Source organism: Pipistrellus hanaki (assembly GCF_964339955.1).
Source record: "Pipistrellus hanaki genome assembly, chromosome: 19".
NCBI classification, from domain to species: Eukaryota; Metazoa; Chordata; class Mammalia; order Chiroptera; family Vespertilionidae; genus Pipistrellus; species Pipistrellus hanaki.
Window position 1 is genome coordinate 6,597,316 of NC_140521.1, and position 27,664 is coordinate 6,624,979.

A 27,664-nucleotide genomic window follows, 5' to 3' on the forward strand; every position below is an offset into this window, starting at 1 on the left:
ATTATGAGAATTATGAGATTAGGCCCTAAAAGCTCCAGGCTTACCTCCGCATGCTACCTGGCTCTTGGGGCATCCATTTCTGGAGGAACTCAGACCTCAAGTAAGTGAGCATTACTGCTCTCTTCCCAGGGGAGGACTCTGCTCTACATTGTAATGGCGTCCAATCTGCCACCTCCCCTCCCCCAACATGTTCTAGCTACGGAGTGGACGGGGCTGTGGAAGACACAGGGGTCCTCAGAAAGCCATGGTCCTTTGGTGACGTTCACATGACCAGTAGTGGCGGCCCACGTGTGGGCAATGCACTGGGCAGGATCCTGTGTATACACAAGTGTGAGGAGACAACAGACTCTGAGACAGGGGGCTGGAGTGTGAACCTTTATTCACTTTTTTAAAATCTTTATTGTTGAAAGTATTACTTGTCTCCTTGAACCTTTATTCTCAATTCCTTTTTTATTACATATAGACATGCATGAAGTCTCTGAGGTGTATTTTCTTATTCTTTTGTGTTCCCAAAGCCCCTTTACAAAATATCTTTTTTTTTAAAAATATATTTTATTGAAAATGTACAGAGAGGAAGGGAGAGAGATAGTTAGAAACATCAATGAAAGAGAGAGTCATCGATCACCTGCCTCCTGCACACCCCCTACTGGGGATATGCCTGCAACCAAGGTACATGCCCTTGACCGGAATCAAACCTGGGACCTTTCAGTCCCCAAGCCGACACTCTATCCATTGAGCCAAACCGGTTTTGGCTACAAAATATCTTAATTAGTGTTCCGTGCTGTGGATATTCAAACAAAGAAAATCAGGTGGCAGTGGCTTCATAATTTCGGCTTCATTTTCCCAGCAGCCATCAGCCTGGGTCTTCAGATGCAGCCCATCATGGCTGCCCCTCTGCTCAAGGGGAAGGGCCCCACAGAGCAGGAAGCCCTCCGTATCGGGGTGCAAGCGCAGGTACACCATCCAGCAGGGCTCCTACTATTTACCCAGATCCCCACACCGTAGCACACACTACCAGAGAGAGAGAGGGCGCAGGGGCTGCTGCCAGCACTGAGGCTACAGACTAGCTTCCCAGGCTCTGTCCTACCCCCAGCTCTCAACCAGTGCCCTTCCTCCTGCCTGACACCAGGCTTCTCACAGAAACGCCTCCTGTGGGGACCCAGAAAGGTGTGTGCAGTGACTGTCCCAGGATACAGCTGCCGACAGGGTGCAAAAATCACATGTATCAGGCCTTTCAAAACGCATCATTGATTTTTTTTGGGTGTCTGGGCTGTCTCCTGCTGACCTGCAGCCTAAATGCGGTTCTTCAACTCCATCTTGGCCACTGCCGCCCGGTGCACCTCGTCAGGGCCATCGGCAAAGCGCAGCGCTCGGGCCCAGGAGAAGAACTGAGCCAGCGGGTAGTCGCCGCTCAGCCCTGCTGCTCCGAAGGCCTGGCAGACGGGACAGGAGGGAGGGGAGCCCTGGTGAGCCTCATCTGAGAGCCCGGGAACCGTGGCCTGCACAGAATGGCTCCGAATAGCCATCTTCCAGGGAGCCCCCACACCTGTGTGACATGCCTGTGAAAGACTTCAGGTGGGGCCACACCTGCTGTCCCACGGACATGCCCCCTCACAACCCCCCTCGCCCTCCTCCATCTTCCCCCCCTCCTCCCTCCCCTCCCTCCCGGTAGATAACTTCTGCCACCGGGAAGGCTCTATGTTGGGGCCAGGTGTGAAGATTTGGGAAGGAGGCATCCCGCCTGGTTAGGAGGCAGGCTCTGGTGTAACAAGGACCAAGTTCCCATAAATGTGAGATCAGCTACCTCCAAGCCCAGTAACCCTGGCCAAGCCACTTCACTTTCCTGTGCCTCTGTTTCCTCATGTTGTAATTGGGAGTAGGTATGAATGTGGCCGACCTTGCAGGGTGGTCCCGAGGCAAAAAAGGAAAAGGACATGCATGGCGAGTGTGTGACAGCAGGTGACTGTTGGGAGTTTACAGGAGGTGGGGCGGCCGAAGGGGAGGGGGCTCTGCCTGTGTTGTGAGCGGTACAAAGAGCCCTCGGTCCACAGTCTGTGCTCACCTGAACAGCGCGATCAATCACGCGGTATGCCATGGATGGGGCCACCATTTTAATCATAGCAATATCTAACGCTGCAGCCTGCGAGAAAGAGGAGATGAGAGTAGATGGGCAGACCCCGGGACAGAATGCTTAGGAGAATGAGCAGTTTCATGGGAGCTGCAGAAACGTTGGCCAGAGGCCTGAGGTCCAGCTGGACCACACGCTCCGTGAGGCAGCCCGTGCCCAGGCCTGGGAGGAGGGGAGGCGCAGGGGTGGGGGCCGTGATGGTGACGCAGGATGTGGCGAGGTGCAAGCAGGTGCCTGGTCCAGGACAGACTCGGGCTCGTAGATGTCTTCCCAGACGGGGAGCATCGCCAGCTCACTCCGAAGGCAGCCTGGGGAGTGGCTTGTGCTTCAATTGCAGTGTCAGCCAGCTCCGTCTCCAACCTGACAGTGGACCTAGACCAGTGTTCGGCAAGCCGCGGCTCGAGAGCCACCTGCGGCTCTTTGGCCCCTTGAGTGTGGCTCTTCCACAAAATACCACGTGCGGCGTGCACACACAGTGCGATTGAAACTTCATGGTCCCTGCACAGAAGTCGGTTTTCGGCTCTCAAAAGAAATTTCAATCGGACTGTTGATATTTGGCTCTGGTGACTAATGAGTTTGCCGACCACTGAGCTAGACCAACCAGGTCTCTGGAGACCAAGCTGCAAGACTCTGCCCTCTGTTGGGGCATTGGCACCAGGCCCGAGAGCCTCCACCAGACCCAGCACCAGAGCACCAAGGAGCTGGGCATTTGAGCCTGTGTCATCCCCCCTCATTACTGAGGCCTCTTGGCTAAGGGTTAAAGGCTGTCCCACGGAGAGCTGGAGAGGGCAGAGGTCAATGTAGGCATCGGGCCATTCAAGGCGCTCAGAAAGCCATTTAAGGAATAATGTCAGGCTTGAAAATAAAGCTGCTCTTGTGGGGCATTCTTAGCCTGCCTGGTGCCTGCACTCACAGGGCCTCGCAGCCTGGGCTGGGGCAGAGCTGAGGCCAGGGGGCCGTGTGACCCTGTCAGGCCCACTATCTTGGGCCCAGTTCACTGGCTGAGTAAATGGGAAGCCCGGTCCTAGTCTAGTGTGCCCTTCCCATGTTTGAAAAGCTGCCCAAACAGTTCCAAGCAGAGTTGGAGCAAAGTTGTTAATGTCAAGAAGCCAGGCTCTTTCTCCAGGGGATGCTGAGTGGGGAAGGAAGGCCAGTGGTTGTAGATTCCCAGAACCGATTCCCTCACGTGACCGACCTCCGGACCCATCATCTGTGAGGCCCCCTGGCCTCCTACCTTATTTCCTACCACATCCATGAGGTGCGCAGCTTTCAGCACCAGCAGCCGGGCCTGCTCAATCTCCACGCGCGACTGGGCGATGTCTGCCAGGACCGTGCCCTGCTCCACCAGGGGCTTCCCAAACGCCACCCGGGACTTCACCTGTGGACACAAGAGGCCCAGCCTGAGTCACCCGCAGAGCAGGTGTGTGGAGTGCACAGGAGAGGCAGGGAGTGGAAGCAGGAGTGTGTAGCTCAGCCAGTTTGCCAGCCTCTAGTCACAGTCCATTTCCAGGGAGATGATCCAGACGTAGACAGCATTCGTGTACACTGCAGAGCCAGTCAGCGTGGTGGCTGCACAGGTTACTTTCAGGAATTCCTTTACTCTGGCAATACAGCCCCTGCTGGGTGCCAGACAGGAACGGTTCTTTTGGATCGGAGCCAGCATCTGGCCCAGGGCTATTCTGAGAAGTAGGTGATGACTGTGAACATCTCACACAGGTGAGGGAGGGTGCCCCCTGCTGACCAAGGCCCAGCTTTCCCTCTGGGTGCTGTGGTGGGCAACTGTTATTGCAAAGGACACCAGGAATCAGAAAAGCTTCTAAGCAATTCTTTTAGGTTGTTGTTAGTTTAGTTTTCATTTTTTAAATTTATATATAATTATATTGTATATATAAAATATACCTCATGGCAGAAAAAGTATAAATTTTCAGACAAAAATAGAAACACCTGCTAGCCCATCATCTAGTTACTTATAGTGGTTATTTGGTGGCTATTCTTCTAGGCTTTTTATATGTATCCTACCAATCAAAGCGTAATATGCTAATGATATGCTAAGGCCACTAAGCCACTCACTATGTGATGTGCACTGACCACCAGGGGGTAGACAGTTGACTAACCAGTCGCTATGACATGCACTGACCACCAGGAGGTAGACGCTCTGACCAGTAGGTTAGATTGCTACTGGGGTCGATCAGGACTGAGCAAGATGGGCTGGACACACCCTGAAGCCCTCTCACAGTCCCTCCCTAACTGGCCAATCTCCTGCATCCCTTAGCCCTGATCATGCACCGGTGGGGTCCCTCAGCCTGGCCTGCGCCCTCTGGCAATCCAGGGCCCCTCAGGGGATGTTGGAGAGCTGGTTTCAGCCAATCCCGCAGGCCAAGCCGAGGAATCCCACTGGTGCATGAATTTGTGCACTGGGCCTCTAGTTTTTAAATAAAAATGGAGTCATACTCTATTGCTTTGTAACCTGCTTCTTTTCATTTAAGAGTATACAGTGAACATCTATGTTAAGAAATAGATTTCCACAGATTCATTCTGGAGTTTCTGTGCATGCCTGTACCAGGGTTTATCTGACCAGGCTCTAATTATTAGTCTTACATATTGTCCCCAACATTTTGTTATTATGCTCAATGCTGTGGTGAACCTCCTAGTATCAAATCTTTTGTAGACTCCTAATTAGTCCCTTGCAGCCAAGTCCTGCGTGTGCAGCTGCCACGTTAGTGCCCCGCCCCTCCTGAAGACGTGGGACACAGACTGCTCTATAGCGAGGCTGGTCTGCGTTCCAGGGCAGAGTGGGGCTGAGGTGCCATTCTGAGCCCTTAAGAGAAGAGCTTTTTATTTAGGATGGAAAAAAATGGTCAGTCTCAACTCAAAAGGCTGTAAATCACAGAGGTTTGCTCAGTAATCCAAGTGCACTGCATTGCCTCTGATCTTCGTGTAGTTTCTTATGAGAGATTTGTTTGGTCTCAAGGGTTGGCTTCAACTTTGTGAAATCGATACCGCTGATGTAAATGCTCACTCCCAGCAAAAGCTCTCTGCTGCGTGGACTTCCAGTCCTTGAGGGGGGTCACCCCCTCGAGGGGGACCCAGCAGAACAGTTTTCTGGACATGCTCAGGGAAGAGGATGGTGCAGGGCTAGCTGCTGGAACTCCAGGGACATAAGCCACTGACAAGCTTCTTTCAGGTATCTCATTTTTAAAGATGAGTGAGTGGCAGGAATGGCCCTTGGCAGCCTGTGACCCTTTGGACCTGCAACCTTGCCCTCTGCTGCTACAGAGGCCAGCCTTTTCCTTCTGGCCGCCTCAACAGAGTAAGATCCATTCTACTCCGAGTTTCAAACTTGAGCAAAGCAAAGACAGGGACACAGCTTCCTGGCAAGAACATCACCTTGCTTCACCTGCTAAGTTGGCTCTCAGAAAACAGTTAGGATTTAAGGTCCGATAGCAAAAGAGGCAGTAGGCTCTGGGACAGATCCAGGCGCAAGAGGAAGCACTCACGCGGGCCTTCATGAGCGCCAGGGCCCTCTCCGAGTGCCCGATCAGCCGCATGCAGTGATGGATCCTGCCGGGGCCCAGTCGGCCCTGGGCGATCTCAAAGCCGCGGCCAGGGCCCAGGACCATGCTGTCCTTGGGCACGCGCACCTGCTCAAACACGACTTCACCGTGGCCACCTGAAAGATCCAAACGGTTCCTCCTGAGAGATCCGCCTGCCTATCATGTTGGATGTGTTTATCCCTTGCCTCAGTTCAAGTCACCTGTTGGCAACTTTCCTGCCTTTTACTCAGCCTTCCAACTGGGGCATGGTTAGGGAGTAAGGCAGGAAGGAGACTATCAACGATGGAAGAAGAGATCACTGATTTACAATATCAAATGAACAGTCTGTCATTCCTCTTCTAAAACGTAATGACTACTGTAAGTGAACCTTCCTTACGGAGTATGGGACTCTAACGTAGTGACCCCTCAGTCACTGAAAGGGAACACGTGAACGCTGTTAGCAGACAGAAGAGGACCTCCAGCCTGGTCAACTGACCGCCGGAGTCTCAAAGGAGTTTGGAGTGCACTTCCTACCACTGTCCTGAGTGACCATTTATCTCACAGATTCTGGCTTATCTTCTAAGTTTAGAAGAGGGGGGCGGAAAAAAACAACCATAAATGCCTGTATGAAATTTGCCGACATGGTGGATATTTTGGAAACGAAAGGCAGGAGCACGTGGCCCTCCAAATGTCATCATGCCCTAGAGGTGCTGCATCCAGATGTTTCCCAGGCCCAGACTGAAACACAGACAGAGAGGGCTGGCACTAACCTGGTGCATCATCCAGCCCATACACCGTCAGAGGCCGAATGACTTTTATCCCCGGGGTATCCATGGGAACCAAAAGAATGGATTGCTGCTGGTGGCGTGGGGCCTGCGGGTCTGTTTTCCCCATAAACACGCAGAGTTGGCAGCGAGGATCCAGGATGCCTGCCAGGAAAGGAGAGAGACAGGCCCTCTCCATCTGACGCCAAGGCGCCATCAGATCTCTTCACAGACGCAGTCCTGGTCCAGGAAAGCCAAAGCCAGCAGCCGACAGAGCTCTTTCAGATTCACATAATCAAATGACTACGTGCGGGTCTGGACCAGGAATGAGAGGGGCTGGTTTTCATCCCAGTGAGGAATGAATCCAACATGATAAAGAGCAATTTTTTTTTTTAAAAAGCGCCATGCAGAGTTAAAAAACATAAAGACAAGAGGCAGAAAACTGGTACTCGGTCCCTGGCAGCTGTTTTGCTGTTCCCACAGTCAGCATGAACATAATAGCTTTGGGCACGGGATTCAGAATCAGGCAAATCCTGAACTCTGGATTCCCTACTTCCTTGGCAGGGGGAGTTGGTACCTTATATCACTTCTCTGACCTAGTTTCCCCCCCTGTAAAGTGGGGATGATGACATGGGGAGGTGTGGGACTCAGTGAGATGCGGTTCACGCAGCACCAATGGAGGGCCCTGCAGATCAGCTTGCGATGAATGGCGGGTTATCGCTAGCTTTCTGATGTAGCCCCTGACCTCGAAGCAAGGAGAAGTCACGGAGGAAGTGACCTTCTGCCTCTCCGAGGGCAGGAGGAAGAAAGCGGGGGGAACGGGTGAGAGATTCCTAGAACTGTCGCCGGTGTGGTCATCCCGGCCCACGCAGTACCTCCGGTTCTCCTGGGGTTGGCTGGGAGCAGAGACAGCATCTCTTTCGCATCGACTGGGAATGAAGCTGCTATCTTTCTTCAGCAGGGCAGCGAGAGACATGCTCATTGCACAGACCCTCCGAAACGTGGCTGAAAAATGAATTTTCAGCCAAATACCTGTGATCCACCACTTGCGACCGTTGATGACGTAGCAGTCACCCTCCTCTCGGATGGAAGACTCAATGTTGGTGGCGTCTGATGAGGCAACCTGAGTGAGAGCACACTCTGCTTAGGGATGGCAGGGTTCCCCACAGAGTCCACGTGGGACCTGGGAGGTGTGGCCCGATGCGCCCCTGTGGGCGGTACCTGAGGCTCCGTCATAGCAAAGCAGGAGCGGGCCCTCCCCTCCAGCAGCGGAGTCAGCCAGCGGGCCTTCTGCTCCTCGGTGCCATAGCGCACCAACAGCTCCATGTTCCCCGTGTCTGGGGCAGAGCAGTTAAATATCTGAAAGGGAAATGCCTAAAGGTGACTCCCATGTCCATGTTTAACCCTCCAGATACCCAGGGAATCTTCCAAGTCACAGGCCCTCTGACACCCTGAACGAAAGTCCTTCCTCTCCCCGGAGAAACACAAAGACTCAGGCGTTCTGCCCCCTCCCTAGGAGAAGTTACGTTTGTATCTGGGCTCCTGAGTCCAGCCCAAGCTGGAGGAAACACCACCTGCCCAGGAGGAGGACCCACAGGCCATGGAGGACAAGGGCCCCCTCATGCGCGGAGAACGTTAAAGAAGGTACCTCGGGAGCATACAGAGACATGCCCATGAGTTCACAGAGATGCGCATACTCGACGTTGGTCAGCCCTGCTCCATATTTTCTCTCAGGATCGGCCTCCAAGGGTAGGAAAAGGTTCCAAAGTCCTTTGGCCTTGGCTTTCTCCTAGCATGGGAAAAGTAAGTCAGGGGAGCACCGTGGATGGCTTAGTTTCATTTTGGCCTGTGAAAATAATGAAAGGGACCAGAGGGAAGAGGGAAGACAGCCAAAGAGGAGGTGTGTGCCAAAATAATGATGTGAGTCCGCACCACCGGGTTGGATCTGGAGCTCCGTCATAAGCCTGAGGAGACCTGAGGTGGCCAAGTCCTGGCATGACGGCAGTTCATTCCCCCAGTCTGCACTTCCCAGACTCCCCCGTGCCCCACGTGCCATCACTGTTGACATTACTAATGTCATGACAAATCTGAGAACATGTTCCATGTGGACAGGAGACTGGAGGTTCCTCAGCATGCCTGTAGGGACCTGGCCCAGTACATATGTCTGCAGCCGCAGTGGCTCTGCTCTGGTGCATGAGGAGAACCCTGAACCAGCATCTACTGTCTTCTGAGGCTGGGCCTTCAGCCCCCCTGTTCATGTTAGCAGCTTGCTAACAGCCTTAGCTCCTTAACTGACCCCGAGCTGGCTTCTGTGGCTTATACTAAGATTGTAGGCTGAGACACCAGTGTCTCTCAGGCAGGTGGAGGGCAGACAAATTATGGTGCTCCCACACTGCAGAAGCCCTTGGAGGTCCATCTCCAAGCGCTGGCATGCAAAGGTGATATATCGTAGAGTTAAATAAGCAAGCAGGAGATTCGAATATATAGGATGACTCCATTAAAACATAGGAATAAGCCCAGCCAGCATGGCTCAGTGGTTGAGCATCAACCTATGAACCAGGAGGTCACGATTCGATTCCCAGTCAGGACACATGCCTGGGTTGTGGACTCAATGCCCCCAGTAGAGGATGTGCAGGAGGCAGCCAATCAATGATCCTCTCTTATCATTGATGTTCTATCCTTCTGTCCTCTCTGAAATCAATAAAATATATTTAAAAAAAAACACATAGGAATAATAACATATGTTAGTATATGTTAGAAAAAAGAAGTTGGGAGCCTAATACATCAAATTGTTGACAGTGATTATCTCAAAGTGGGGAGGGTTTTAGAAAGCTCGTTCTGTTATGTCCTTTGTCATGTTTGAGCTTTGGTTAATTTTGCAATAGGTCTGTAATTAGAAAAAAAAAGTGCTAATGCTATTTTTAAAAAAGCAGATGATGGCTGTATCATAGGCAAATATGTGCTCCTGAAGATCTCAACTTAAAAACTAAGACCAGTCAAGACCAATCCTGACAGAACAGTGGGTGTTTCTGTTTTTCAGCTAAAGTGGTGCCACCATGTGACAAGAGTACAAGCAATAACTGATTTGGCCCTTTAGCTTTGACATTATACATTATTTAGAGAGGCTTTATTAACTGATGTATGTAATATCACTGTTTCAAATTTACTCATTCAAATATGCATAATAAGCCCACCTGCCCGGGGTCATGAACCACAGGCCAGGAATGGAGGTGGTGGACGCAAAGATAGTTCAGCTCAGCCCTCTCTCTTCACTGCCTTGGGGGTGGGGTGGGGGGACAGATCTGCCCGGTGAGCGAGCTGACTTCTGCCCCTTTGACAAGGTCCTACTGACTCCTGAACGGCTGCTTTACCTTGAGATCTTCCATCAGCGGGGAAGGGGTCCATCTCTCGGCGGAGGCCTGGTGACGCTGCAGCTCTGGCTCAGCAGGGTACACGTATTGATCCATGAACTGCTCCAGCCGCTGGTATAGCTCCCTGACTGGTGGGGAAAGGCCCTCTGGAGAGATAATCAGAGCTCCCTTTGGGGCATGAGCCGAGGAAGGTTCTGGAAGGGGGGTGTAACTCCTCGTTCCTGGGGTGCTCAGCAGAGACCGTGGACCAGCCCACGTGTGGTAGGACCTTGTTAACGGCTTTGCGGCCGGCATCTCTTTGAAAATCCGGAACCCTTCTTTGACTGCAAACTCCCAGGCCAAGTTAGACATAAACTCGGTCATCTTTCCACTTTGTTCAGCAGTTGCCGAGCTTGCCTGCCCTAAGCAAAGAAAAACAGTGATTACTCCAAAATCGCCCTTAATAATTCTACTAACTCGCGAGAATATTGTTATTATTTGAGCAGCTACTATCATTTGCTGAGCACTTGCCATGTACAAGACATGGTGTTAAGTGCTTTACATGTATTATTATAGCTTATTGGATTCCTGGAGCAATGTGACGGTGTTAATCATCACTTTTAGACAAGGATTTGCCTCAGAGGGAGGAAATGTGCCCACGCTTTCATTAGTGGGCTGGGAGCCTGAAGTCGATCTCGGCTGGCTTATTTCCTGCTCTTTCTCTCTTTTCCTAAAGAAACTAGACCAGTAACACTTCTGCCGGCCGTGGGCGACAGGAAGCCCTGTGTTACCCTGAGCTGCCCATGCTGTGAAATTGTAATAAGTGTCACCAGTGGTTGGATTAATGGCAGTTTCTGGGCCCATTCTGTTAGATCAACGTCATCACCAGCATCACAGAACTCCCTCTAGTCATGCTCTCACCATCTTTCTTTCTTTAATATGCTCAAGACTTCCTTTAAAAAGGATTTAAAAAATTTAAATTAAGGTATAGTGTACATACACCCTCGTTATGAAGTGTGTAATTCTGGGAGTTTAGTCCGGTAACCACCACCTTACCAAGACACAGAAATCTCCCATCATCCCTACTGTCAGTGTCCCTTTGTACCCAACCCTGTACCCCGCCCCTGGTAACACTTGTCTCTGTCCCTATAGTTTGTCTCTTCCAGAATGTCACTTATACTTCATAGGAGACACGTCTTTTCAGTGAGGCTTCTCTCAGTGCTCGGCACGGAGGCCCATCCATGTTGCTGTGTGGACACTGCCTCCTGGTGGCGGGCTCTTTTACAGCAGGCTCTCCTGGATGGATTTCAGCATTTCCATGCTCTAAGACAGCAATCGGCCAACCGGTGGTCCTTGAGGCCCGAATGATTGGCGACCGCTGCTCTAAGAGACTGATCCCCTGATTCTCTTTGAACCTTCACCGAGGCCTGTTTTTCTTCTGGCTCCTGCCATGGCCAACTTCTCAAAAGAGCCATTTCATGCAGCTTTGGTGTTAAAGATATGCTGTTCCTTACAAATTAGGAGCCACGTCCATTTGCTATGTAGCAGAGCGCAAACCACAGGACTGCATTTCCCCCTCATTACTCAGACTCTACATGCCACCTTGAAGGATGATCACATTTTTATAAAACTCGGAGAGAGTGAGAAAAGGTAGACATATAGAAAAAATGTGGGTGGCCCAAGAAACTCTTAACAGTAGTGTTTAACTTTGAGGAATGGCGCTGAGAAAAAAATAATTTTGTATCATTCTATATGATTGAGTGCTTACCATGTATGTTTTTACTTTAAAATATTTATGTATGTTATCTCAGAATTTAAAGTTTAAATAGTTTAAAGAACAAAACCATATGATATATACTCAATGACAAATGGTTGAATTAACGGAATCTTAAAGATTCTGGCCCTCTGATGCCTCTGTGGGTCTCCAGGGGAGAAGCTGATTGGGACCCTCACTGGCTCTCCCAGGCCACCCCCCCTACCTGTGAGCGAGCGCTTGTAGACTCCCTGTAGGATCGCGGCCACTCGGAAAAAGGAGAAAGCCATGTAGAAGTTCCAGTTCTCAGTGGGAGGGATCCCCATGTGGAGACAGTACATCCTGAAATACTCCTCTGCAGTAGGGATGCCCAGCTGAGTCAGATCACAGTCACTCAGACCTGTGGGGACAGAGCCATCCTGGGCAGTCAGTGACCCCCCACTTTCCTGTGGCCACAAGAATTTACATTTTGAAAATCACTTCCTCTCCTGGAAGTTAGCTTCCCAGCCAGTTCAAAGGGTCAGCTCATTATTTCAAGGGCTCTTCCTCCCTCAGATGGCTGGAATCCAGACATGAGGCTATTAGTCCCAACCTGGCTCTTGAAAGTTTCAGGCTAAATTGGCAGTAAGAGAAGGAATGAGGAGCTTCTCACTCCATCTGGACCACAGTTCGGTGTGGATGCATATTACTTTTGATCATTTGATGAAGAATGGTATTGAGAGAAAAATCCCACCAAATTATGAAAAAGAAAATTACAACGCATAAAACATTTTCTAGATCTGCTTCATTTGTAATATTTTCATGGTTCTGAAGCATGTAATATATTCCATTCCTAGGAATTTATCCTAGAAGTATGCCAAATACACACATACACACACACACACACACACACACACACACACACACATTTGTTTTTTCATTTTTGTTTGTTTTGTGTTTTTTAATCTTCACCCGAGGATATTTTTCCATTGATTTTTATAGAGAGTGGAGGAGAGAGGGAAATACAGAGAGAAATATTGATGTGAGAGAAACACATTGATTGTTTGCCTTCTGCAAATGCCTTTATCAGGGCCCAGGATGGGGAGGAGCCTGCAACACAAGGTATGTGCTCTTGGCCGGAATCGAACCCAAGACCCTTAGGTCCGCAGGTCGATACACTATCCATTGAGCAAAACCAGTTAGGGCTATATAGGTAAATATATTAATACAAAGTTGTTCACTACTTTTTTTGTGAAGACAAGGGGTAATATAAAAAAAAAAAAAAGAAAGAAACTGGAAACAAATTAAATATTCAAAGAGGAGTCAAACCAAGTGTTTTGTTTAAGTTAATTCTATATGATAAAATCCTATTCCATTATTAAAAATGAGTCTCTGGAAGAAATATTTAATGACATGAAGACATGTCCAAAATATATAATTAAGTGAAAAAGCAAGTCATGAAATCATATAATTACATTTTCATCTAAGTAAATGTACGTATACACGTAGAAAAAAGATGGCAAGAATGAAAAGATTGGCAGTGGTTATCTCTCGTACCACTGATGATTTTCAGCTTTAAGTAAACCCGTATTTTTAATGTTAGAAATTAGTTGTATAGAAGCATAAGCAGTTCCCGTGTATAAATCCTTCTCACTTTATAGTCTCTCTGCATCCACCTCCCCCCTTTGTGACAAGAATGCATCCCAAAGGCATTTTCCACCCAAACCACCAGGACCTCAATTTCTGAACAGCTCCTTCTGCGGCGTGGGGCCCACGCTTCGGGAACGGAGCTGGCTGATCCCGCCCTCTCCCGGTGAGCAGCGCCTACCTCGCAGCATGGGGAAAGTGGGCGGCAGGTAGTGAGCCATGCAGCTGTAGGCTACGTCCGAAAGGGGGTCGCCCAGGGTGGAGAGTTCCCAGTCAAAGACAGCAAGCACCTCGGGCTTTTCCGGATGGAACAGCAGGTTGTCCAGCCTGAGTAAGCCAAGACGGAATGGAGAGACGGCGCTAAGAAAAGGGATCACCACGGGTGTGCCCTGGGCTGGGCATTTGCTCCCGTGGCCCCTCTGTGCCTCTGGAGCCTGAGCTGCAGGGGCTGTGGTTATACCCTCCTGCTCCCTTGCCATCTGGCTCGGCTGGGCTCAGCCAATGGGGCCCCGGCAGGAGATGGGAAGGGGCCGGCGGTATTCCTCTCCCACAGGCCACGGCTTTGGTCTGGCAGCCCTCTCCACAGAGCTAACCCCTCTGGGACCTGGTAGTTCCTCCCTCCCTGTGACGGTTTTAGAGCAGGTCTGTAAGTTCTTTGGCATTCCTTCCATAAAAGAAAGACTCTAATGCTTTGCCTTTTGAAGCTCTCACTTCTAACAGATATAATGAGGTGTAGGTGATGCTGAGTGACTCCCAGTCTAAGTCAGGAACAGGTGCCCCCTGCCCGGCCCTCTCTCTCAGAACACACGCCTCTGGAGCCTGAGCCTCCCGGTAAGAAGCCCCGCTACCCAGAAGCTGCCATCCTGGGAGCCCACGTGGGAAGCCACCGAGAGACAGAGAGGCCGAGAGGTCTAGCTGATCGGTCTCCTCAGCCCCGGCCAGGCACGTGAGTGAGCCTTCTGGGCCCAGCCCCGAGCTTCACAGCCCCCTCGGCAGAAACAAGCTCTCTGCCCCAGACAGCAGATTTGAAAAACTGCTATCATTGTTTGTAGCCAGTGTTGGAGGAGTGGGTTATACAGTAAGAATAACTGGAGCACAGGCTTGCACCTTCACACCTAGGTGTGGGAATAACCCTGGCAGTTGCAGAGAACAGCCCCCCACCCTATCCCACCCCACCATAAAGAATTAGCTGGCCTTAAAGGCCAGGCACAGGGAGAGCCTAGGTAATGGGAATAATTCACAACTGTAAATTGGGTCAAGCTGCTTAATTTCCCCTTAAGATGCCCTTCCCATCACTTTTCACATCTAATATCAACCGCTCATCGCATCTACCTGAAGTCCCCGTGCACCACCGCGGTCCTCTCCTGCCTGGGAAGGTGAAGCGGCAGCCATTCGGTGAGTCTCTCCATTGCCGGGATGGTGCTGGTCTCTGAGGCTCGATACTGCTTAATCCAGGTCTGCACCTGGCGTGGAATGTAGTCCCCTGAGGAAAAGAGGGTTAGAGCAGGGGGTGCCGCTCCAACAATCTACCCAGGGCCATGAAACCCGCTGCCATGTCTTGTAGCATCCTCTTCCTGTGATTGGGGGATATCCCACAGGATAGCTCCGGGCGAGAGCCCCCGGCTGTTTTGTCTTGGCTCCATCTGTGTGATCTGGGCCTTGCTCCAGCCACGTGGCCTCTCCCTGGCCCTATGAGCTTCTCTCAGAGGTCCTGTGAGCTTCCTGATAGCCGTTAGGGAATCCCTTTTTGGCTAAACAGTGGTTGGCTAAGAGCATGGACATTGGGGCCTGACTGCCTGGATCCAAATCTCAGCTCTGCTGTTCTCTGTGCCTTCGTGTATCCTGGGTGATGAGATGGTCCTCGAGGAGCTGTTGGGAGGGTAAAATGTGAAAAGCCCCTGAAGCTTTCCCTAGCATGGAGCAAGAACTACATCAGGATTTGCTAAAAAAAAAAAAACAAAAATAAAAAACCAAGACACACAACAGTTGACGAACTTGTACGTTATATCTGGGCCTGGACAATGAAAGGGATTCTGGAGTGAACTTGGCTCACAGTCAAGGTCTCCAGTTGATTTAACCTCTCTGAGTCTTCCTCCCTTGCTTCCTCTCTCTGAATGTATTGACACTAAATTCTGTAGACCTTTGGGAAGGTATCTTAAATACCATTTGCCAGTATTAGAATAGAGACTTAAATGACCTACTAAAATAGAAGTTGTAAGGAAGAGAGTTTCCGTAGCCCATGAAGAGATTCATCCTAGGATAAATGTCTAGGTAAGCAACCCCTCCATTAAAATGAAAGTGGATGTCCAAGTAGGAAGCTAGTAAGCCCACCTCACTGTTAGCAACCGCTTGGTGCATCAACACCCTGACACCATGCAAATCCCGAAAGCAGAGGCCACAGTGAGGAAACATTCAACATGAAAGACAGGCAGCCTCGTGCTTACCATGTTTCCCGTAGTCTCCTAGGCCCACAGCCTTGAAATCCACACTGTGAATTTTGCACAAGATTTTGTTCATAGCCGCGTATATGGCCCGCCTCTGGCTGGGCTCCAAGCCTGGCAGAGAGGGGTCTTTGTAGATGCGGCCTGGGCAGTACTCCATCAGGTAGAAGGGCGTGCCAACGACCCTGGGAGGGACACAGTGCGTCAGTGGCTCACAGGTGGAGGCTGTAGGTCATGGCACTGCTCTTTCTACCCCATGTGTACACTGAGTGCTGGGGAAGGATTCGACCGAGGATACTGGACATTCCTTTTTCCTTTGTACATAAGCACGGGGGGTTATACGTTCTCCCTCCCAAACCAATCCACACACACACAGTCCATACATCTTGGCCAGCATGTCTCTCTTCTCTTTGGTCCGCATGTAGAAGCCACTGGAATGGGTTTAAGGATAATGACATCGGAAAGCAGCATGTTGAGAGGGGGGCTTTGGGGTCATATAGAATCTCTACTCCCTTCTAGCAGTGTGATTCTTTTTTTTTTTTTTTTAAGATTGCTTTTTTATTTTATTTATTTATATTTTATTGATTTTTTACAGATAGGAGGAGAGAGAGATAGAGAGCTAGAAACGTCGATGAGAGAGAACCATCGACCAGCTGCCCCTTGCACACCCCCTACCAGGGATGTGCCCGCAACCAATGTACATGCCCTTGACCGGAATTGAACCTGGGACCCTTCAGTCCACAGACCGACGCTCTACCACTGAGCCAAACCGGTTTCGGCTAGCAGTGTGATTCTGAGAGAGTTACTAAACCAGGGCTTTTGTTTTTGTTTTTAAATATGTAAAACTTCAAAGAGCAATCTTATTAATTAAAAGAGCAAATATATATGGAGAGCCTGGCATATGTGTCTATTTCTAATGAGGGTTCAATAACTGTCCCTTCTCCCTGCCTCCCTTTTTCTTTCTTTTTTATTGGGCTCTACGTGTGTCACTCACACAGAAGAGCCCAATAATGGCTCTTTTTTTAATGTCCCATATTCTTATTTGTACTATTATCCAGTGGTATGAATGGCACATCTACCACCCTACAGGGTCAAGGTGACACACTGAAATGTCATTTTTTGGCCTTTTTCAAAATCAGTTTACTACTGTAAAAAGTTGTTTTGAAACTTCTACCATTATAACTTTATCCTGACTTGAACATGAGCTAGTTAAGTTATACTATTAAATTATATTTAATTATCTTAAGTGTAATAATGCTACTGTGTTTATAAAAAAGAAATCTTTACTTTTAGACATATGCTGCCTGCAACTGTAAAGGTTCAGCTAAAAATAATTTATATCTATATATGCACATATAGATATACACATAAAATATACTTTATAAAATAATTACATATAAAATAATATTTAATTATATTATGATATATTCAATATTTTACATATGATTTTTACTATTTATATAGAATTAATTTATATATATAATCCATATACATGTCTATATTTGCATATACACACACATATAGAAAGGAAATGTGGCAAAATGTTAACAATGTTTTAATCTAAATGAAGTATAAATGGGTGCTCATTATAGTACTATTATTTCTTTCTTTTTTTAACTATTTCTTCTTTCAATTCTTTCCATATGTTTCACAATTCTCATAAATTTAGGAAAAAGGGACAGACTCAAAAACATTGCAAAGCAGTTTAAAAAGTTTAGAAAAACTACAATAAAAGAATTAAACAAAAGCAAACAATATAAACTAGATAGATATATATTTTTATAATGTTAAAAAAAAAATGTTTTGCCCTAGCTGGTTTGGCTCAATGGATAGAGAGCATTGGCCTGGAGACCAAGGAGTCCTAGATTTGATTCCATTGGTTGCAGTCTCCTCCATGGCACGGGCCCTGGTCAGGGCTCATATAGAGGCAACCTATTGATGTGATTCTCTCACATTGATGTTTTTCTCTTTTTCCCTCTCTCTTCCACTCTCCCTAAAAATCAATGGGAAAATATCCTTATGTGAAGATTAACAAAAAAAGAGAAAAAGATGTTTCCTACCAATTCTCACAATAGCAGGCATTTCTTTATCTTTCAGGATAACTTAAAGATCTGTGAACTTCTGGGGGAGTTGCTATAGTCTCTTTTCTACCAAATTTATTTGTCCTTACTCTGACAACTCTGAGTTAGTGTACTGGCTTTTCTCTTTTGTAGGTTGAATAGACAATGGAAAAAATAAATCTGTTCCAGCTGGTGTGGCTCAATGATTTAAGTGTTGACCTATGAACCAAAAGGTCACGGTTCAATTCCCGATCAGGGCACATGCCTGGGTTTTGGGCTTGATCCCCAGTGGGAGCATGTAGGAGGCAGCTGATCAATGATTCTCTTGCACCATTGATGTTTCTATCTCCTTCTCCCTTCCCCTCTGAAATCAATAAAAATATGTTAAGTAAATTGAAACATCACCTTGAATCTTCACAGAGGTCAAGAACTTTGGGGACAGGTATTCCAGCGCTCGCAAGGGCTTTCAAGATCCTGTCAGGACAAAGGAAAATGAGCACCACTGCTGGCGGGACTGATGAGACTTTCTTACAATTATTTTTCTCATTTAAAAATTAGTCCATGCAGCCGAAACCGGTTTGGCTCAGTGGATAGAGCGTCAGCCTGCAGACTGAAAGGTCCCAGGTTCGATTCCAGTTAAGGGCATGTACCTTGGTTGCGGGCACATCCCCGGTGCGGGGTATGCAGGAGGCGGCTGAGCGATGATTCTCTCATCGATGTTTCTAACTCTCTATCCCTCTCTCTTCCCCTCTGTGAAAAATCAATAAAATATATATTTTTTTAAAAAAATTAGTCCATGCAGAAATTAAAATGTAATTCTAAAAAAATTTTCAATTGACCCAAAAGTAGGCAGGAAGAACATAAAACTGATAAAACACAAAAAAGAAATAGTGAAATTATAGGCCTACATCAAACAGTCAGTAATTCCATTAAGTTGAATAGACTAAACTCACATTGTCCATACTACTCTCTGCATCTTTCCTTCTGCAGAGCAGTAAGAGACTGGGAGGAAGAGGAAACCCCACCAGAGCCCACTCCTTGCTTTAGTACTCACTCGCCAAGAGATTTAGAGCTAGTTTTGTGTAAACCTGCTACGTCTAAATTTTCCTGTCTCAAAACAAACTTTTTTATTTGGGATGAGTTATAATACTTTTATAATTTTCAACATTTTATTATGGAAATATCAAAGATAAGTACCGTAAAGAGTTTCATGTTTAAAAAAAAAAACCATCACTCAGTTCCAACAACAATCAACTCATGGCCATGTTTGTGTTGTAGCCACACTAACATATTGATTTTAAAACTAAAGGTTTTAGAGTCTTTAAGACTAAGGGATAAGACTAAAGAGTTTCTTAATAATGCATTTTTTTCATCTAGAAGTTCCAAAGAAGTCTAGTCTCCTACAGGTTTAGGTATAGAAAAGAAAACAAACTTAAAAATGAAATTGGGTTACTGTTCTTACTTGAAATAATTTTGGAGAGTCACACTTGTAGTTTTAAATGTCTCAAGGCACTTAATGGAATGCTGACGGGTGAGCTCAGGGCTGAGCTGTGAAGGGGGAGTGGCCCTGAGGACTTACCTGAATTCTCTCTCTACTGCATGGGCAGATGGAAGGAGTGTCCCTGGCGGTTTCTTTCTCAGAACCAGCTGGTGACCAGCCAGCTTGATGTAGTACGTTGGATTTGACTGCCCATGATCAAACTGAAGGAGTTCCAGCGGGCCTGCAAGGTTGAAAACAAAGAAAACTCAAACCAGCTCTGAAGGGCAGATGGGGAATGACATTCTTTCTTTCTAATGAGCCCAGAGTTTGGGATGCCCTGAAGGCATGGCACCATGCCCCACCAGCTCGGGTCCAGAATCGCATGCCACTACAGTGTGGTGAGGCCACTGGATTTACACCGCAATGGTATCCTCACTCTGGCCTTGTCCTTCTTGCCAACTCCTGCTCCTTTCGTTGTGTTTATCAACCACAAGCAGTCATGGCAACCCATCTTGCTAAATGGAATGCTTGAAGCCGGAAGATGAAAAGTGCCCTTGTGAGTCCCTCAGCCCAGGCTCAGCCCAACCACGCCTGCCATGGGCGCGACAGCTGGAACGAGCCGAGCAGGGCCCACGGCCAGAGCCAAAGCTGCTTTCCTGAGATGTGATCTCCCTCCCCAGCAGGCTGGATGCTTTGTCTCTCTTACAGAAACATCCTAATAAGCCCTCAGCTTCATAATCAGACTGAACTCTGGACACTGAGTCATTTCACTTGCTCAGAAGAGCAGGAAACGGGAGTTTGCCAGCGTTCTCTGTTGTCAGAAAGGGCCCCTCAGTCTGTGGCCATACCACCCTGAACGCGCTGATTTCATCAGAAGCTAAGCAGGGTCAGGCCTGCCTAGGACTTGGAGCGGTAAAAGGGCCCCTCAGCTCTGTGGAGGCACTAAGAATGAGCCAATCACTAGACACGTCATAACGTGACACTCCATACAAACAGGCTTTTTCAGGGATCGACGGGGTGAGGCAAAACTTTATCACCAGGTAGAAATGTCTTCAAAAGCTCACAAGGCGCCCTAACCGGTTTGGCTCCGTGGATAGAGCGTCAGACTGGAGACTCAGGGGTCCCAGGTTCGATTCCGGTCAAGGGCATGTACCTTGGTTGCTGGCACATCCCCAGTGGGAGGTGTGCAGGAGGAGGCAGCTAATCAATGTTTCTGACTTTCTATCCCTCTCCCTTCATCTCTGTAGAAAAATCAATAAAATAAAAATAAAATAAAAAATAAAAAAAAGCTCACAAGGCACCTGTTTTTCTGAGGGTGGAAGGTGAAGGTAGGACCTTTGAAGAGAGGGAGACAACTTGTCACATTTTCTGTTTATGCAACTTTTACGTTTTCTTTACAAACAGGCTGTCATCTTGAAAGAATAAGAAACATTCAAGTGCCCCTGGGCCACCTCCAGTCCCCAGGCTCCTCTCCTCCCTTACAGCTGTCTGCAGGCACGGCTGCCGCATCCGCTGTCCATGGACGGACGAGTAGGCGAGTAGACTTTCGGGGATCCATACAAAAGGAGGCGAATGCGTTTCCCCAAACAACACTGAGAGCAGCGCTCAGATCTGCTGGGCGGCCCAGTGGCTGTCTTCCCCACCACACTGCCTCTGTCTCTGGTGCCTTCCACGAGGGTTTGACAGTGAGAAGCAGCCTGAAAGGCTAGGCCTGGGAAGAGTCACAAAATACAAAAACTTAAATACCTGTGGCTTGGGTCCCCAGGAGGCCTTTGAGGTACTTCTCCAAGGAATCTTTTGGAATCTCCATCGTCTTTCTCACAGGACGAGTATTTGGAATAGCCGTTCTCAAGGTAAAACCCAAAAGAGTTTCTAATTCCATTACGGCAGCCTCTGGGTCATTAACCTGGTTTCAGAGAAAACATTGAACATGACACCAGTCAGCCTTAACCTGTCTGTTCTCTAAGATGGTAATTTTTAGGAGGAAATACCAAGAACTCATTCTCTGAGCAGGGACTTTGAAGTCAGGATATTTTGCTAATGAGGGAGCCGTGGAATGTCTCCTCTTCCTACTTAACTCCTAAATGCAGTAAGATTTCTATCTTCTGGGGAGAGTTCCAGTTAAGAGTCCATGACACTGCCTCGTGCCAGGAGCGAAGAATATCCTCCCTCCTCCCTCCTCCCTCCTCCCGCCACAGCATCCGCTCTGTCCTATGAGCCCGTCAGCATCAAAAGGAAAACTCAAATGTGGAAAGCTAGTCCAAGAACCCTCCCACAAGAGGCTGGTGCCACTGGCTCCCCACCCAGAAGAGCCACACTTGGACAGTCTGACTGCCGTCCCAAATGCCCGAAGCCTGCCCCTCGCCTCCTTGTGTAACTCTTCTCCAACTGCCTTCCTGGTGTGTCTGTCTTACTTCCATTAAAAATACAAGCAACTAGTCACCCGGATTTCCTAACTAAAAAAGACCACGGCGACAAGGGGGAAACCCACTAAAGGCAGCTACAGCAATGAATGTAAGAGGGCCGCACAGAAATACTCGCACTTGTGTCTGGCGCAGAGTGGGGTTCAAAGACTGGTGACCATTACCTTAATGGTGCGCATACCAAGGCTGGCAGCTGCTTTGACGTTCTGTCCAAGATCATCAAGAAAAATGGATTCCGAAGGCTGTAGGCCCAGCCGCTCCAAGCACAGCTTGTAGATCCTGTGGTCTGGCTTACAGACACCTTCCACACAGGACTCCACAACCTGAAGGAGGGACAAAGATGAGAAACAAAGGTCCCTAAAAGTGGTGCTCCCCCATGCTCGCTGGTATATATTTTTAAAAGTGCAGAAGAGGTTTCAGTTCAATTCCCAGTCAGGGCACATGTATGGGTTGCCGGCTTGATCCCCAGTGTGGGGCGAGCAGGAGGCAGCCGATCAATGATTCTCTCTCATCACTGATGTTTCTATCTCTCTCTCTCTCTTCGTCTCTGAAATCCATCAAAATATATTTTTCTTTTTTTTAATATATTTTATTGATTTTTCACAGAGAGGAAGAGAGAGGAACAGAGAGCTAGAAACATCGATGAGAGAGAATCATCGATCAGCTGCCTCTTGCACACCTCCCATTGGAGATGTGCCTGCAACCAAGGCATATGCCCTTGACCGGAATCGAACCTGGGACCCTTCAGTCCGCAGACCGACGCTCTACCACTGAGCCAAACCGGTTTCGGCAATCATCAAAATATATTTCTAAAAAAAAGTGCAAAATGAAACAGTTGAGATTTGTTATAAGTAACTTAAGAGGATTATGAGAGAAAATGATGTTGCTTTTTTAAATTGAGTGATTTGAACATAGTGGGGGCAACCTGGGAATTCTTGTTCAAATGCAGTGACCTTGTGCACATGGTTAAGCTATGTGGGCCTGTTTCATCATCAGTCAAGTGGGAATACTAATAGCCCTCTTATCTATCTTGTGGTTATTGTGAAACTTAACTTGAAGGAGTTCCAAAATGACAAAGCGTTTTGCTACTGTTAGCTATTGTGCCTACATCAAGCAGAAGAAAAACGGTACATGTCTGTTTTAGGGAAAGTCATCATTTTTTCAGAAAGAAGGCATTGTTCAGTTAGAAAATAAACATGGTCTTAATGTCTGTATTTCAGAAGTTAAAAAAAGAGCCATACTGCCGAAACTAGTTTGGCTCAGTGGATAGAGCATCAGCCTTCGGACTGAAGGGTCCCGGGTTCAATTCTGGTCAGGGGCATGTACCTTGGTTGCAGGCACATCCCCACCTGGAGGTGTGGAGGAAGCAGCTGATCGATATTTCTCTCTCATTGATGTTTCTAACTCTCTATCCCTCTCCCTTCCTCTCTGTAAAAAACTCAATAAAATAAAAAATAAGAAATAAAAAAAGAGCCATACTCAGTTTATACTACTGAACCCCACCAGAGGGCTGTCACCAAAGAGCGGGTCGATGGCAAAGATACTCCTTTCCTTAAAAAGAGCCTCCTGTATCCTGTCAGACTGATTTCCACTCTGTCTCTGATCTAGAACCAGAGGAGAACCCTGAAAAAGCTGTCTCAGTGTCGGGCTATCTCTGGGAAGTCTCCTCTTATACTGTTCCCAGGGCACATAGTAATTGCTCAATAAAATGTTGTTTTGCTCTAACCGGTTTGGCTCAGTAGATAGAGCATCAGTCTGCAGACTGAAGGGTCCCAGGTTTGATTCCAGTCAAGGGCACATGCCCAGATTGAGGGTTCAATCCCCAGTAGGGAGCATGGGGGCACGCAGGAGGTAGCCAATCAATGATTGTCTCTCATCATTAATGTTTCTACCTCTTTCTCCCTCTCCCTTACTCTCTGAAATCAATTAAAGAAAAAATATATATATGCTCCAACAGGGGGAGTGCTGCTCAGCCAGAAGCCGCACCTCCATGGCAATACTAAGGCTGTACTACTGATGGCTTATAAATTAATATATATATATATATATATATATATATATATATATATATATATATATATGATATGGTCTTCTGTGCCAGAAGGTTTCATCTGTGAAGGAGTCCTCATTTTCCTATAGAGAAAATAGATCATTATCCTGAGATATATATAAAGTATTGATATATGAACTGTTTAAACTTCATTCAAAAAACAGATTTAAAAAAATTTTTTTTTATTGATTTCAGAGAGGAAGGAAGGAGAGAAAGACAGAAACATCAATTATGAGAATCATAGATTGACTGCCTTCTGCATGCCCCCTACTGGGGATTGAGCCCACAACCTGGGCATGTGCCCTTTACCTGAATCAAACCCAGGACCCTTCCACAGGCCAACGCTCTATACACTGAGCCAAACTAGCTAAGGCGGAAAACTGTATTTTTACTCAGTATGTTCTCAGGGGACTTGGATAGTCCAGCACTGCAGGCACTATCTATTACAAGAGCCCCTAGCCATATGTGACTCTTTAAATTAATTAAAGCAAATTAAATCCAATTCCTTGGTGACATTAGCCACATTTCAAGTGCTTCATAGCCATATATGACTAGTATCAACTGTACTGGACATTTCTATTACTGCATTAAGTGTTATTGGACAGCGTTGATCTAAGGATTGATGCCATAGAAATAGAGGGCAGCATGGTTGGTCTTTGAAAAGAAAAGGTCAAAGTCCCACTAAGAGGGCTGACAGAAGTGTGTGTGTTATGTGGTGACTAAGGTTCAAATCCAGAATGTAAGAAAGTCTCTAAAGCTCAACCAATTACCAAATCCCATAAATGTTTGACCTTGCGAAGAGCTCAGTGATACAAGTCCTCTTTCTGTTATATCTAAACCTGACTTAGTCAAGTGTTTGAATAAAAACCCATTTACTCAAGACCTGCTAAAGGGCAGTGTGAAATGTTGCATCCCGAAGCAAGGACAGACTGTTTTGATGATTGTTTAGTATCACTTCAAACTTACCACATCAAACTGTTTTCGGTCCAAGGGCAAAAAGCTTTTGCCACTGGAAAGATAAAAATTATTGCTCAAGACTGCAGTCTGAAGGCCTTTTGCCCGAATTTGAATTATGGCTTCAGTCATCACTGGGAACTGCTTTGCCACTTGCTCACTGGTCAGCAGAGAGAAAAAGTTGTCCACAGGCACAGAGGTATTTGACTAGGAAAGGAGGGGAAAGAAAAAGCAGCAATCATTAAGAGAAAAGTCACCTTATCTCAGAGAAAAAGAAATATTCCCAGCAGAAACCGGTTTGGCTCAGTGGTAGAGCGTCGGTCTGCGGACTGAAAGGTCCTGGGTTCTATTCCGGTCAGGGGCATGTACGTTGGTTGCGGGCACATCCCCAGTAGGGGGTGTGCAAGAGGCAGCTGGTCAATGTTTCTTTCTCATCGACGTTTCTAGCCCTCTGTCCCTTCCTCTCTGTAAAAATCAATAAAATATATTTAATAAAAATTAAAAAAAATAAAAAGAAATATTCCCAGCTTCCTGTGCTACTTGGCTGTAAAAGCCCCGCCCTGTGGCTTGCTGCCTAAAGGAATCTTCTCCCTCGGCCACTGAGCAGAACTTTGCATATCCTATATAATAAAAGGCTAATATGGAAATTGACCAAACAGCAGAACAACCGGTCGCTGTGACATGTACTGACCACCAGGGGGAAGACACTCAATGCAGGAGCTGTCCCCTGCTGGTCAGTATGCTCCAACAGGGGGAGTGCTGCTTAGCCAAAGCCGTGCCTCCATGGCAATGCTAAGGCTGTACTACTAACGGGCCTAAGCCATCAGTCAGACATCCCCTGAGGGCTCCCAGACTGCAAGAGGGTGCAGTCTGGGCTGAGGGACCCCACCCCTCCAAGTGCACGAATTTCATGCCCTGGGCCTCTAGTCTACACTAATAAAAGAAACATGCAAATTAACCATCACTCCACTACACCCACAAGCCACACCCACCAGGCAATCAGGAAAGAGTATGCAAATTAATCATACCAAGATGGCGGCCGGCCACAGAGCTGGAGCAAGCAGGAGGCTTAGGTTGCCCCAGCAATGGAGGAAGCCAAGCTTCCCACCCGCAAGTATCAAGGATTTATTTATCTTCTATAATTGAAACTTTGTAGCCTTGAGAGGAGGCCAGGGCCGATGGGACTTATAAAAAGTGACTTAGAATTAGAGTTATAATGGTTAGGGATGGAGCTATTTATATCAATATTCCAGTTAAAGGAGTTGTTTATTTTAACCATGGCTTGTCATTTTTAAAAAGTAGTAGGAGCCGAAACCGGTTTGGCTCAATGGATAGAGCGTCGGCTTGGGGACTGAAAGGTCCTAGGTTCGATTCCGGTCAAGGACATGTACCTTGGTTGCGGGCATATATCCCCAGTAGGGGGTGTGCAAGAGGCAGCTGATCCATGACTCTCTCATTGATGTTTCTAACTCTTTATCTCTCTCCCTTCCTTTCTGTACAAAATCAATAAAATATATTAAAAAAATAAAATAAAATAAAATAAAAATAAAAAGTAGCAGGATACTGTAAGAGGATACATTAAATTTTAAAAGTGTAGTAAGTAGATGTAATTTAATTTTCAGTGATCCAGAAGACATTTAATGGTTTTGTATTGCTTTAGCTCACCATTATGAACTTCAGTTTCTGATAAAATTTTTTTTAATTCAATCTGTGTGGGGTTTGAAACTCTTATTTTATCATGTTTTAAAATCTGTAAAGGCAAATTTGCTATTTTCTTTATACACACACACTCACATTTTACAGCAGCTTTAAAGAAATACACATACCATACAACTCACCCATTTAAGCCATACAATTAAATGGTTTTTAATATATTCACAAAGTTATGCAATCATCACCACAATCAATTTTAGAACATTTTCATCCCCTTAAAAAGAAACCCCATACTCATTAGTATACTCACTCCCCATTCCAACCCACACCTCCAATAGTCCCAGTCTGAGCAAATCACTAATCTACTTTATGTTTCTGGACATTTCATATAAATGGAGTTTGTGGTCTTTTTTTGACTTTTTTTTCCCCCCACTTAGCTCAATGTCTTTAATATATATATATATATATATATATATATATATATATATATATATATATATATATATTCTCAAGGGAAAAGAGGTGTGCGGGGTGCAGGAAGAGACTGGACAAAAATCGTACACCTCTGGATGAGGACAGTGGGGGGGAGGTAAGGTAGAGAGTGGGGTGGGTACCTGATGGAGGGGAGCTATGGCGGGGGGGGGGGGGAGAAACAATTGTAATAATCTGAACAATAAAGATTTATTAAATTAAAAAAAAGAAAATATAAATAGTAATGAAAAGTTTAAGAATAATACAAAGTAAACAAAAAACAAATGGATGTAAAGAAAAATGTCACTTGCAAAAAAAAAAAAAGAAGAATACAAAGTATTACCAATAAAAAAAAAAAACATGTTTATCACTCACAATTTCAGAGCAGAGTCTCCTAAATTCTTGTAAGAAATCCTCTTCTGTCATTTCTCCTCTCATAAATTTCAGCCAAGGCCCATTTTCGCCACCTGTGACTAAGGCCTTCAATATAGTTCCGGAAGGGATACGATTTTGTGCCTCCCATTCTGTAGGAAGAAAAATATGCAATAAGTGAAACCCATTAACAGATGGCTGGAGTTCAGGGAGCTCAGGGGATTACCATACCGGTTCCTGTGGCATCACTATGGTGCCAAGTGGGCTCTCCTGGGAATCTGAAAAAATTCAGGAAATGCACATCTCAGCCTCAGATCTCCGAGGGAACAGCAGTGCTTATTTGTGTGAATGAGGGGACACTGCTGCTGAGTCTCACATCCTCACCATCTGCTTGAGATGAAACTGGGCGCTGTAATATAAATTGTCTTTTCTGGTTTTTCACTGGCTGGCTCATATATATTAGGTCATTCACACAGTCTTGGCCACACAGTAAGGAAATCTATAGAGTAATAAGACAGACACTGACAGTATTAAAAACAAAAACAAAAAGCCTTCATTTTGTAAACTGCAGAACTTTCTAAACTGATAGAAATGCTGCACCTCCAA

General features: G+C 46.8%; 1 protein-coding gene across 6 annotated transcripts in view; it reads right to left on the reverse strand.

The window, feature by feature from the left end:
- Nucleotides 1-27,664, reverse strand: part of ACAD10 (acyl-CoA dehydrogenase family member 10) — a 151,688-nt gene that overhangs the window by 118,844 nt on the left and 5,180 nt on the right. For 3 of the 6 annotated variants that reach the window (XM_084868128.1, XM_084868131.1, XM_084868129.1), the window contains 19 exons: nt 27,062-27,210; nt 24,575-24,769; nt 21,723-21,881; nt 20,882-21,041; nt 19,235-19,376; nt 18,061-18,129; nt 15,599-15,780; nt 14,487-14,637; nt 13,336-13,481; nt 11,755-11,928; nt 9,797-10,197; nt 8,074-8,214; nt 7,647-7,784; nt 7,458-7,548; nt 6,432-6,590; nt 5,626-5,798; nt 3,363-3,506; nt 2,063-2,140; nt 363-1,433 (listed from right to left, as the gene is read on the reverse strand). In XM_084868128.1, coding sequence (XP_084724254.1) covers nt 1,293-1,433; nt 2,063-2,140; nt 3,363-3,506; nt 5,626-5,798; nt 6,432-6,590; nt 7,458-7,548; nt 7,647-7,784; nt 8,074-8,214; nt 9,797-10,197; nt 11,755-11,928; nt 13,336-13,481; nt 14,487-14,637; nt 15,599-15,780; nt 18,061-18,129; nt 19,235-19,376; nt 20,882-21,041; nt 21,723-21,881; nt 24,575-24,769; nt 27,062-27,210 — 2,993 coding nt within the window. In that variant the 3' untranslated portion in view covers nt 363-1,292. The other 3 variants (XR_014793519.1, XR_014793520.1, XM_084868130.1) reach the window with 2 other exon arrangements.